The sequence below is a fragment of the Epargyreus clarus genome, unplaced genomic scaffold (assembly GCF_041222505.1).
Source record: "Epargyreus clarus isolate Ecla_fem2 unplaced genomic scaffold, WU_Ecla_fem_2.2 ptg000005l, whole genome shotgun sequence".
Lineage (NCBI taxonomy): Eukaryota > Metazoa > Arthropoda > Insecta > Lepidoptera > Hesperiidae > Epargyreus > Epargyreus clarus.
In genome coordinates, this window is record NW_027332213.1 from 8,574,476 (window position 1) to 8,588,191 (window position 13,716).

The 13,716-nt window shown below is 33.0% G+C and overlaps 1 protein-coding gene across 1 annotated transcript in view; it reads left to right on the forward strand.

The window, feature by feature from the left end:
- The first annotated feature begins 220 nt into the window (after positions 1-220).
- The window catches only part of unc80 (unc80, NALCN channel complex subunit), a 51,330-nt gene continuing 37,834 nt past the window's right edge, over positions 221-13,716 (forward strand). Inside the window, exons 1-20 of the mRNA XM_073073077.1 lie at positions 221-369; positions 764-790; positions 2,820-2,840; positions 2,998-3,143; positions 3,424-3,589; positions 3,884-4,100; positions 4,332-4,513; positions 5,013-5,173; positions 5,257-5,359; positions 5,455-5,558; positions 5,701-6,082; positions 6,162-6,301; positions 6,710-6,739; positions 7,528-7,672; positions 8,007-8,204; positions 8,533-8,736; positions 9,056-9,189; positions 12,179-12,417; positions 12,663-12,856; positions 13,146-13,300. Of these exons, the coding sequence (XP_072929178.1) occupies positions 247-369; positions 764-790; positions 2,820-2,840; positions 2,998-3,143; positions 3,424-3,589; positions 3,884-4,100; positions 4,332-4,513; positions 5,013-5,173; positions 5,257-5,359; positions 5,455-5,558; positions 5,701-6,082; positions 6,162-6,301; positions 6,710-6,739; positions 7,528-7,672; positions 8,007-8,204; positions 8,533-8,736; positions 9,056-9,189; positions 12,179-12,417; positions 12,663-12,856; positions 13,146-13,300 (3,071 nt within the window). The 5' untranslated portion in view covers positions 221-246. The remainder of the gene's footprint in view (positions 370-763; positions 791-2,819; positions 2,841-2,997; positions 3,144-3,423; positions 3,590-3,883; positions 4,101-4,331; positions 4,514-5,012; positions 5,174-5,256; positions 5,360-5,454; positions 5,559-5,700; positions 6,083-6,161; positions 6,302-6,709; positions 6,740-7,527; positions 7,673-8,006; positions 8,205-8,532; positions 8,737-9,055; positions 9,190-12,178; positions 12,418-12,662; positions 12,857-13,145; positions 13,301-13,716) is intronic.

The window sequence follows — 13,716 nt, forward strand, 5'->3', positions numbered from 1 at the left end:
TTAGAGCGTTATAGCGGGTATCTATTAGTAAATTAGGTAAAATTGATAAAAAATATCATTCTTCTTCAGTGGGATGTTTTTAATAAATAACTTTAATATAGGTGACTAATATACCTACTACGCAATCAACAATCTAGATAGTTAGGGTACTTTTATCACATTCTTAACATTTTTACTGAAAATTAATATACTTATACTTCATTTTCCAATTCAGGAATTTATACTCAAGGTACAAAAGTGAAAGATATGTCTGAAGATGACGCAAATAGCGAAGAGATTATACCTATACCCGTGCAAATATTCTTATGGAGACAAATTACGCCGTTCGTGCGACCCAGGCTAGGCAAGGTGCACGATGCAGCTTGCATGGTAAGTACAAACACAAGGCACGAGCTTACGCTATCTTAAATAAATGTCTTAACGTCTGTGGATTTTACTATTTACTATATCCATGTTATTTATTATTCTATTGGTTAAGAAGAAAACAAATAATAGTCTGTCATATTGCCAATTTGGGTCACTTATATAAAAAATAACTTTAGCGCTATGCTTGATCAATGCATCCTATGGGAAAATAATACATGTTGCGTAGTTGTAAATAAGCTAATTTCAAGTGTTAAATGTCGTAAAATGTTACACCACAGATTTTTGTATAAAATGAATGATTAAGCATATTATTGTTGTGTATTACATAATTAATAAAGCGTGTTATGCTTTCTGTAAATATCTAACGCATCTACACTTATTTGTTCAAAACACGCAGTTCTGTCAACGTGCTCCAGGACACCATGTAAGTTAGTAAATGGCTTTGAAGCTTAATTTTATCGTTTATACAACATTTCGCGATATTATCATGACAGAACAGAGTTATAATTCGAATCCGGGAACTTCGCCGCCACACCTATTTCTGCCTTATAATGGTAGTGTCAGGCGCTGCTGTTGTCTAAATCTAATCTATAATTTAACTAAATAATCATAATAAGCAATAAGTAACCGTAAATAATATAAAAAAGAAAAAAATCTGAAAAAAGTGATTTTATCTTAGATTTATATTTTATCTTATCTTAGATTTTATCTTAGTGTGCACTTAACCATTTTAACCCCACAGTTTATATAGTAGGACTTTAATAGTCGATCATATGATGATAATATGTATACTTAAGTAATATTATATTTATACGTTTCCGTAGTTCAGAGAGTAGGTAGTTAGGTACGTTATGTCGCCGGTCTTGGTTTTTCGACAACAGTCATTATTACACAGGCCTTATGCATTTTGAAAAGATCAAACCCGTATTGTCCACCAAGTTACAGATATACCTAAGGCCTCCTTCTACCGATCATCAAAATGCGAGTATGTATGTAGGTACCTATTGTATACATGAGTCGCCTTAACGTTAAACCGTTTATCAGATTACTCAGCAGCGCTTAACACTACAAAGCAGAACTTATAATAATAATATTATGTACTTTAGTTCGTATTTTGTTTCTTATCTGTACACCTTTAATTCTTTTTTAGTTGTAAAATAACTAGCCAGTTTTTCATAATATACTTTTATGTTTTTCCTAACATTTATAATTTGTGCATTCATTATCGTATTATTACAATAGTTTTAGGTATATATAGTTATATAAATTATAAATAACTGTAAGTTGACATTGGCGTACTGTATCTTTTGACAGATAATAAAAAGTCTCAATTAGAGATGGACCGATTAGGTACAAATGGTACATAATTCAGATTATCATAATAATATGTAAATATATCTATTCCTAATACTTAATTCGAATATTTAAGGCGTTATAGATTGTTGGGAATAGGCCACAGGAGAATGAGAAAATAAACTATGAAATATAATAAAATAAAATACACTCCAAAAAGATACTTTTTATTATATCGAATCATTGACAAGAATGACAAATCAGAAGAAGAAAAATATATGTTTTTCAGCTGCCAGCTTTATCATATACAACCTACTTGAATATTATACATTATGAGAGGCTTGGGTTTTTATGTAGATAGATAATCTATGTAGATAGATGGAATATATACCATAATATTATATACATATAACGTAGGTAATTAACTAAATACTGTGTATTACATAGTATATTTGTAATAATATGTGTGATTGAGTATAAGTATATTTAATTCTAATTGGTTTGCTGTCTGCATAGTACCCACAGTTAGTATTACTACCTTTCATTAATTATTTGTTTTTGGTTACAAAAGTTACTACTTTTACTACGTTACTAAGTTTTTACATTAGTTGAATCTTATCTAATGTCAAACGATTTTTCACACAAATATCAAAGCTACCAACAAATGATTCATGTACTACTAAATTATGATGGAAATAATGCAAAATAAACTTAAAATCCATACTGATGACACTTAAATTTTAATTTTGCATATGAAAATCTATATCGTACATAATCCTTATTATTTTCTTATCAATACCTAATCAAACGTCCTCACTAGTTTCAGTTATGTGACAGTGACACTTGTGACAATCAAACTTCAAAATCATATGACATCGTTGACAATTTCAATTAGCAGTGATAAATGATAATACAATGTTTACATTTTTGTTAAACAATAACAAAAACAATCGTGCAGTATTAGGTAGACAGGCTGTTTTTCTCATTTATTTTCTTCGTTTGCTTCTTTCCTTTGATAAAATTGTATATTACGTAGGCCTTTCTCTGCTCCTTATTCTTGCTGATCCGATACGTTATAATATTTACTTATTAATTTTTATAATCGTCATAACGAAAATAATGTTAAGTAATCCTGATTTTTTTTACAAATGCACGCGTAGGAATTAAAAGAAGCATGTAAGGTAAGGGTACTTTTGTATTATTAAAGAAATAAATATAGGATATATTCCATATGTACTTGAAATATTTACAAATAAATATCCGTTAAGATCAAGTATTCATTGTAAGAAATTTAATAAAGACCTAATTTTAATTTAATTATTAATATTGATATTACAGTCCTTTGAAAAAGTCTTAGTACAGAATCTACGGTATGGGCTTTCCATAAGTCTCTCAGAAGCTATACAAGCTATACCACGATGGCGCCTCATACAAGCTGCTCTGCCACATGTGATGCATGCCTTAGCTGCTCTTTTGCACAACAGGTAAATAAAAGTTACATTCAGTAAGCAATTATCAAAATAAAAGTTATGTTAACTAAATATTTTCAGTTTATACTAGTATTTATGGCTAGTCACAAAACAACATTCAGCTTTAAATGATTATTTCAGAATTAGATGAAGGAGAAGTTATTTTGAATTTAAAAATTCATTCAAATTCAAACGTAAAACAAGTGGCGTAAAGAATCTAGAAATTTTCTCCACACTCTTGTTTAATACCCTAGATACGCCTACCGGTTTTCCTAAATAATTATTTGCTTTACAGAATAAAAGACAACATGCAATCACTTGGAAACGTAGAAACAAAGCTGTTGTACACATTACATTGGATCATCTTGGATGCATCAGATGAATGTGCGGATAGTGATTATGACAATGAAAAATACTTTTCAAATCCATTCTACTACTTGTTCTCTATCCCTGCAATGACTGTAAGTGTAAATCTGTAGAAAATCATATACAGCAGGAGTTTATGAATCTATTAATGCCTTATTAACGATAATTATTAGCAATTTGGTACATACAAAGTATCATGTTGTTAAGATTTTTGCAAGCAATTATTGCCATCACAATATGAAATCATTACACATATTATGATATTTTTCAAATCAATTAAATTACAACATTTAAGTGTCCTCTACCCACATCATAGTGTACCTGTCAACTCAAAAAAACTACGAAGGTTCCATGCCCTTTATAATTTATAATATAAATCTTTTTTCTAGTTATTTGTGTTCCTCTTTGCACCAATATCACACCACCTAAAAGAGTCTGATTTCACAAACAACTATCGATTGGAAAATGGACTCAAAATGTGGCAAGCATTATGGGAATTCAGACACCCAGATGCTGCCTGCTTCACCACACTTGTAAAACCTAAACCAAAGCCACTTGGAGGAAAATACTCTAAAAGGCATCAGCCAGGAGATGTATTTATGGGGCGTAAGTGGCCACAAAGTAATGTTCTTTTTATATCCTTATAACGCATACTTCATTTCAGTAGTATCTATAATCTATGGTATGATTTTTTTCTTAATATGTTATGTTCTGGTCAGTAAAAAAATCCATACAATTTCAAAACTAAAATTATATCATCATATTTGCATGAACCATTTCACTTTTATTTTTTGTTATAATAACTATATAAAACTATTCTAATTTTTGATTTTGTAGGTAAGTTATCAAAAGAAGAAGGAGGTGTTAGTACCAGCCCACCAAGCCAACAACCCGTACCATCTGAGGCTCCCTCTAAGCAGGCTAGTACTGAAGATGAACCATGGATTTCCTCTCCGAAGGATACAATCTTCCCGGAGACAATCCCTGAAGAGAGCTCAAGTACGGAAGAAGAACATGTGGTAAGTATTGTTTTGGGAATTTATAGCAGTGTGCATGCTCTGATATATGATTTTAGAATTATAATGTCCCGGCAAATGTTGTGTTGCCATATAAATAAAAAATGTTAAGGGTGAACAACCCTTATCATTTAGGGGTATGAAAAATAGATAGTAGCCGATTCGCAGACCTACTGAATATGCACATAAAATTTGGTGAAAATTGGTAAAGCCATTTCGGATGAGTATGGTAACTAACATTGTGACACGAGAATTATATATATAAGATTATCCGAGAGTAGAGACAATTTATTATATTACGGGTACGTCATTTTACGGACTTTTATTTTCTTTATTGCTTTGCATTGCTTTATTATTAAAGATTCTTCCCTACTACCGACCTCTGCCACCGTCTACGTTTCTTTACTTAGCCAATTAATTAGCTTAATACAGATTAAGCATTTGCTGTCGTAAAAGTTTAACACACATTACTAATAGTATTGCTGAAATTATGTTGTTACAGTTTATTTACCAAATGCCGCCTGAGTCGAACTACGTCGGAGCGAATAAAGGAACGTACACTATATACGCCGCGGATCCCAGTTTGTTCCAAATGCGCAAACCTGATAGCGCTAAACCTGTGCTACCTGGCATCAAACCTCTACCACAAATTACTAAAATGAGGTATCTATTTCAGTTGATAAGTCAAAAATCGTGTATCATAAATGATCGATTTAATATAAAAATGTAATCCAATTTTTCTATAGTTCTTCAGATAAAGAATCATTAACTGATAGCGGAGGAGGTGGACCAGGTCTAAAGAGTACACCTACCTCTACTGAAAAAGCTCCATCAGCAAAACAAGTACATGTAAGTAATCACTTTAATAAATTATAGGAATTTATTCAAAATTAAAATTAAACAGAATTTCTAGACTTTTTAATTATAACAAATATATTTTATAGGTTTCAGCAGCAACTTTCCTAGATGTCGCTACTTTACGGTGTTTATTTACAACTCAATGGCAAGAGGAAGGCGTATACTGGGCTCTACATTACTTGTATAACAGGTGAGTGGCATTCGAGTATAAAAAATTAATTTCACCACACACAGGTCAGAATATTATGAGCATTTAGGATCATTACAAAAAAATATATTGAAAAGATTTTAGTAAAGTTTATCATATCATCGTCACCTGTATACATTTTCAGACTGCGCGACATTTGCGATGATATGTCTAAACATGTTCATCCCAGAAAACGAAGTAATTCACTCCCTATACCAAAAATTGAAGTGTCCATTTATCAAAGCCCAGATGTAAAGGAACGTGACTCCCTAAAAAATTTCATTGAGGTCCCCGAAACCAAGGATATATCGCCAATAACGGAAGCGCCGTTCGCTACAGTCCCAAAGATTGAGGAAGAAAATGTTATGACCAGACGGGCCAGTGAAAAGGTTAAACGTAAAATGAAAATGGCCGATTTAAAGGCCTTCGTCGAAACAAAACTCTTGTCCAAATCAGAGAAAGCCTTAGAAAAGATAGGGCAAGACGACCATAAATTCAGTTTCCATACTGCAGTAAGAATGATATCTGTACTTATTTTTTTTTATTCTTGCTATTTTTGAATTTATTTACAAAAATGCAAATAAATATAATATAATGACTTTTCAGGAATACCACAGAAGTCTTGATAATCCTGATGATAGACCCAATTCAGCGTTGGCTAGCAACTTTCCTGCTATGGGTCATATACTAACCGGCGACTCTCTGCAGTGCAATCTCATAAAAGGAAAGAGTATGCCAAGTCTCAGGTGAGCATAGCTTTAAGGAAATGTACATAAATGTAAAATAATTTTCTTAATTTCTCTTCTTAAGTAGTTTTAGTTTATCAATGCAGGAAGGATGGATATCGAATTGTAAAAACATTATTTATCTGTAGCAAGATACTACTTACATTTTAATTTTAAGCTTAGGTTTTTCATTACGTCCCGCTCAATTCTCTAACACAAATTACACACGCTCTTATACAGATTTAATTTATTTTTACCTGGACTTTCTTGTTTTCAAAATTAATCTATTTATATACTTAAGGCACAGCATGATTTTTTACGTACACATTTCTCGATGATTTCTATTTAAAAATATGTTTTCTCTTTCTCCCGTGTTTTTGACGCTTAATCCCGTACACTTATATTCTGGACGAACAATATGGTCGCTAGCTGTTTGATTGATGAGCTAGCATCCAATGGGTAAGTCGACAAGTAATATTCCAAGGATAGTAGACGCTTCGTTACATAGATGCAAGTTTAATAACTCACTACGGATATCACTCAAATAGTATCGCGTATTTATTTTGTTTGCGCCTAGACTACATTTTCTTTTGTAAATAATCTAGCAGGAACTCATTGCCATCCAGTTTGTAAAGTAGGCTTAGCTTAATTTGTTAGTCATGTCGAGTGGGGTTAAAACATCCAGTCTGGTCAAAATATGCACGCAGAATTATGAAAAGTAAATCTATGTTATAAAATAGTGTAATTCTGTCAGTCACAAAAATTAACAGTAGTCGTGTACGTCAATAGACTATAAACTTATAGTGTAGATGGTAGGCAAATTTGGCACATTTATGCTTTCCGTAAAATTCGGACTCATTCGGACAGTATTTAAAATTGGTCACAATAGTTACGTTATGTTCATCGTTATAGCATGTTACCACAAAATTCCTTCGAAAAAGTTACCTGCATGCTACAGTACACGACGTAGCAAATATACAGAAATGATATGTTAAAAGTTAATTAAATACCCACTGCATCTCCCTACACCTACTTCGTTATTGTAATATTGCAATATTGTTTAACTTCCAAACCAAGCAAAATTCAAGATGTTATGTAAGCAAAAAGAAATTATAGTATACCTTTAATTTATGATTGCTGCCCTATTGGTATTGATCTCATAATTCCTGAACCAAAAAAACGTTGACGAAATAATCATGACATAGTTTAGAGCTGACACATTATCAAAGTAGTGAATATTATTGCAGGTACATAGGCGAAGTAAAAACAGAACGTGCGCACGGCATCGTTAGTGCGACACCCACTGTCGTACAGAAGAAGAAGAACCCCATAATAACTGTAACAGAACATACGCCCACGCCGTCGCCAGACTACCTCTCCAAGACAAGACAAGTAAGATAAACAGGATTGTATAAATGTCGCAATGATAAAATAATATTTTAAGCCAAATTATAATAACGATAACAATATCAAGAACATTTCTGTGAGACTTTCCAAGAGTCCTATGCAATAGAAATACCGATAGCAATTTATTATTCCTAAAATTTAAAAAAAAGTCTCTATTTTTTAACAATACTTAAATTACCTACTACAATACATATTCTTTTATAACTTTTATTCTTTATAATCGAACAGTGTACATTCTAAGATGCGTTATATTTTGCGATATAGGGTTGTTGTTATAATTCAATTATTTAGATTGTAAAATATTTTTTTTACTTTGTAGGGGTCGCTGGAATCTCAAATTGATTCAGTGAGCATGCAAGGTTCTCAACACATACCAACTCCTGAACGCAAACCAAGTTTGACTCGATCACAAACTGATTCTAATATCACATATGTGGTGGAGGAAATACAAGAAGCCCCCGGCTCCCTACACTACATAACTAAAGATGGGGATATTGACTTTCAAGTTGTTCTTAAGGTATATTAAATGTTCTATTTAAAAAAAACACATTCTACACTTACAGCCCCACACTAGGATTCCCTGTGTCGTGGGTGCCATGGACACACACATAGACAAATACACAAACACCCAGACCCAGAAACACGAATCTAAATTCATCATTTAGATATCTGTCTAGCCGGGGATCAAACCCGGGACCATCTGCGCGTCAGGCCGGTATGGTAACCGCTCCGCCACGCGGGTCGTCTATTTGATTAATTATTTTCTTAATTTATATCTAGTGAACCGTATTGACCTCCTATTGCCCATAGTAACCTTTATCATTTGCTTTATATTTATTTTTCAGGCTGTTTACTCCGTATCTACAATGGACAGTTATTATATTACAATTCGTGTTATGGAGGTAATGCTTAATTTAGTAGATACTCTGATGGAAATCGGAGTCCACAAAAACTGGCAGTCAGACGCGTCTGAAGATCCTCGACCGGAAACTGTTGACCCATTAGCTGAATTTACCAGCAAGGATAAGGATAAGGACAAAGATAGCAAGGTAAAGTCCAGTATGATTGCAGAATGGATGTATAATATACTAAGATTAACACTTCGTTTATATCATTGACATTTAACGTATCGTGTCAGACAAAATCATATTTTCAAACAATATATAGAATTCTTTGACAGGCATGGCCCGTGTCTACGCATTCGCCTTCTGAACATATAAAATACACATGATATAGACTCTATATTATAGAGCGATGTGTATTTTTTTTTTGCCACGCACCGTGTGTGACACGTACGATCTTTGTAGATATGCACCAAAATGAGGTTCTTTTGCTTTTACTCAATTACATGTACTTGTTCATTTGTAGGAAAGAGACTCGGGAATTCCAGGTGCACAAAGCCAGGATTCTACCAATGTTGAAGGCGGGGAAAGCAAAGACAAGTCGAAGGAAGAAGAAAACTTTGACTGCCCTTACTATATGATCATGAATATTATCCTCAGGTAAATTTCCTAAGCTTTTAAGAAAGCTATTTCTTAGGCTTTTAAGGAAGTAACCGTCGTTATTACACTTAAAATGAAAAAAATATACAAGCCAACATAGTAAAGTAAACAAGCGATCAGCAAAAGTTAGAAACCTTCGACTCTACCGACAACACCGCCACACCTATTCATGTCTTATAATTTAATAGCAGTGTTTAGCGCTTACCATAATTTAACTTGAAGGGTGTGGCAGGGGGAAGTCAATTTACTAGTAAAAATAGACATCATACATACTCGTAACGACGCATCTATGGTCGAGCTTGGACAGGTCTTCAATTGACTTCAGTCATATACTATGTGAGGCCAATTATAGTTGGGGCAGATGTGACTTTTTAGCATCAGGTGAAGTGCCTGCAAGTTAGCGCTTTGCTTTAAATAAACAAAAAAAAAACACATATGCTTCGATCACTAATAAGAACTAGATACACAATCCCATACAAAAATGAACTTAAAAAGTGGCGTCAAATTGACGCTAAAAACAAAGAAAAAAAAAATTGACGACCGTGGTTTGTCACTTGGACAAGGAATTAGTGGAGACGAACTGTCATTATTTTTAATATTTTTATTAGGTCGAAGTAATTAATTTTAATGAACATAATAATAATTTATCAATGAAAGTAAGTAATATGCAGTCACAATTTATTATAATAAAAATATAATAAGTTTAAAATTAAAATATAACCAAATACAAGTAATTTAATTAAAAAATCAACAAGCTGTTTACGCCGTATTCCAACGAAATATATTGCCCACGACTAAATAAATATGTAGTAAACCAACATTTATTTCAATTATTTTTACCTGACTGCCAAGGAAGGGTTATGTTTTTCGCGCGTATCTTGTATGTTTGTCTTTATTTATTTGATCGGATCTAACAAACGGCTGGATGAATGTCGACAATTAAGGTGTCATTATATTCGTCTCAATGACCCGAGTGTCCTTAGATAGGTGTTAGAAAAAAAAATCAAGATGGCGGATTTTTGGCGCGAAATAGTAATATTTCAAAAAAAGTTAACCGAACCTATCGAGTATGATATCAAATGAAAGGAAATTAAACGGAGATTATAAAAACATATAATTTGTATATATATAAAATAGCAAGGTGACTGACTGATTGACTGACTAAATGATTTTTTCATTTTTCAGAAATCAACGTACAGCCAAAACCGCTTAATTTAGAGTTCTGAAATTTTGCACATGGGTTCGCTATATAGCGTAAATAAGTACTAAGAAAGGCCTTTTGGAAATTCTACCCCTAAGAGGGTAAAACAGGGGATGACAGTTTTTTTCAAATCCTTTAATTTTGAAGCAACTACTGTAAAATTTAGTATTTGGCTTTCTGGATAGGAATAAAGACACACCTATTTATCCCTTTCCAAAAAATCAACCCCATAGAGGGCAAAATAAGGGTTAAAAGTTAATTTGAACAACCGATATAAAATAATTACTAGAACTTTGAATTACTGAAGTTATATATTCTATAAATCGTAAATGGTGGATGTTTTTTTAAAAAAAGTTAACCAAAACTATGGAGTGGGGTATCAAAATAAAGGAAATTAAAAGGTGATTACACACATATTATATGATACATACATGTGTATAACACATCGAGGTGACTGTCTGACTAGTTGCGTAAGTTGCTGCGCCAGACACCAACGTAAAGGGAAACCGCGGGTCTTTAGCGTGCTGGAATTTTACACATAGGTTCTTTATATAGCGTAAATGAGCCCTACGAAGATAAAATAGGATAATATTGTTTGAACATCTTTTGTTTTTGAAGCAGATACCTATAATAAAATTTTTTTTTGGCTTTCTTGCTAAAAAATGATGAAACGCCTATTTCACTGTTTTTGAAAATTCTACTTCAGCCTTTATAGTGCAGTCGGGTTTTTTATTATTTTAATTAAATTACTTGCTTACTTTGTAGTGACAGAAATCCGTTGTATATTTCTTCTTAAATTTAGAGTTTTTTCCAACACCTATCTAAGGACGTTTGGATATTTGAGACGAATATAATGACACCTTAACTGTCGAAATTCACCCAGCCGTATGTTAGATCCGAGGGAATAAAATGCAGTGCAGCTAAAGTCCGCTTATAAAGATACATACAAGATACGTGCAAAAAACATAACATTGGCAGTCGAGTAAAAATAAAAATATGGAATCAACAGGATGCCATTAATTCCCTTGAATAAAGTGAGTTTATTGGAAAACAGTCTTTTCGATGGATTTTTATTTTTTTTCCGTATCTTTTTTGGCTATGTTAAGCAATCTTATTTTAGTGTATCTTTCGACAATAGACTTTATTATAATAATTCTATGACTATTGTCGCGGCAGTTGGATGAAAAGACATCATAAAATATATTAAATAATAATTTCATTTCACTCATTTACTATTTACTCATTGCCTATGTTTAATTATTATACAAAACAAATATTTTTATATAACAAAAAAAAGAAAAAAAATAATTAAATTAAAGAAAAAAATATAAAACAATAGCGTCTCCATTCAAGTTAGAACAGAGTCACCATGTAACCCGAACAAATCAAGTGGGCTTGCAATAGTAAGAATTGTACGTTTAGTAACAGACTTTACAATTTAAATGGTTTATACATTTTGTTGATTTTTGTTGATAATTTTTAAAACTTAAAAATAAATTATTTACGAACGAAATAGCAGTATTTATAATTGAGTGATAGCAATTACCTACTTATAATAATAATACTTACCGAAAATACGATATTCCATCATTTGTTAGCGTACTAGACGTATGATTTTTGCAGTTTTGAACGAGCACTGAGGCATGTTTATTCTCCGAACGTTCAAATACTACTAACCTAAAAGCGCACCCAAATGTCTATTTGGGTGCTCTTTTCGTCGCGCCATTTTTTTGTCGCTGATTGTGTATCTAGTTCTTATTAGTGATCGAAGCACATATGTCTTTCCAGACTTTTACGTCAACTGGGCTGTTCTCACGGTTGTACGTCAGCCCTACGCGGCCCTCAGGCAGAGTGTCTCCGCGTACAAGCGCGCAACTCTCTCCGCCAGTTACGATCCGCCTCTATACCCAAGTTCACCGATCGCCTCAAGGAAATGACCAAGTTTGCCCCGATAAGGGAAGTTCTGGATAATCTACACTCCACTATAGGATTCTGCGCTGAGCCAGCTACAATGGTGTCGCCAATGAGTTAGTTAACCAGTTTGTTTTTTATTATGAAGAAAGAAGAAAGAAAATCATGCTAAAGTCATTTTTAAAATCTTTCTTTAATTTCTTTCTTTATTTTTTACCCTCTGTTTGTCATAATTTATTTTTTTATCCAAACAGTGCACAGAAAGAATCGATTAACTTTGTAATCAAGATTATGCTTGATAATTTTTAATATTTGATCATTTTTTTGTATGTGTTTTATTTTGTTTTCATTCGATTTTTAGATCAACAAAAGCGAAATCACACAAAGTCTCCAGATATAAGCCACCTGCAGGCTGGCTATGCAAGCAACTTCGGCGCCAATCAAGGGGCAAATGCTAACCGAGCTATAGAGACGTTCATCGTAGAGTCTACCTTTAGAGATCTCGTTACAAGATTTGCGCTCATGCATAAGGAGTTAAAGATGCTGGATAATACGGTAAACGCCTTTGATATTAATTAGATAATACTACTATAATTTTGATGTGTATCTACTCTGAACAAAATAAATTTCATTACTTTCAAATACTATGCGACTCGTATTAGTCTATGAAGTTGTATGCCCAATTTCATAGCAAAAAATTTGCATTGATCGTCTTTGTAGTGCCACTGCATCCATTAAAATATTTACGTATCAATATATGCACCAACTGTATATGTTTCATGATAAAAAAATCCTTCTTCATGCATAACACACAAACATGTCATTTTCCATACATATTTTGCAGGCCCTATATATGGAAGTTCGTACGTTGCTAAATTACGTGCGCGAAGCTCACGGGGGTGAGTTCAGAGTGGTCGCACTCAGTGGCCTCCTCGACACCGCGGAGAGGCCCGGCAGCCAGCCTAAAGAGTCTAACATGCAAACCACGAGAGTTATAAGGTAAATGTTTAGATATCTTACGTTAGATTTGATCATGTCGTATATTGTCATTTATGTGGTAGTTGTGCTCGTGTCGTCGACATTTTGTAACGGTCGACAACAGGCAGCTCGATGTGAATCGGTAATATTATCTTAGTAAAGTGTATATAGGGGACAAATAGGTCATTTTTTCAACAATTCTTTGACATTTAAAACCGATTCTCTCCACGGATGAAACAGATTTCCAGAATACTTCTATAATCTCTTTTTATCCTTTAAAGTATATCACGTAAAAACTATTTATAGTCACAACACCAGCGACTGTATAGAAATCCATACATCTATTGTGGAGTTGTATTGTTACTCCCTATACTATGTATTTTATACATACAGTTTAATTAGTTACACCACGAAGCCGTTAGGTAAAACTAGTAAAT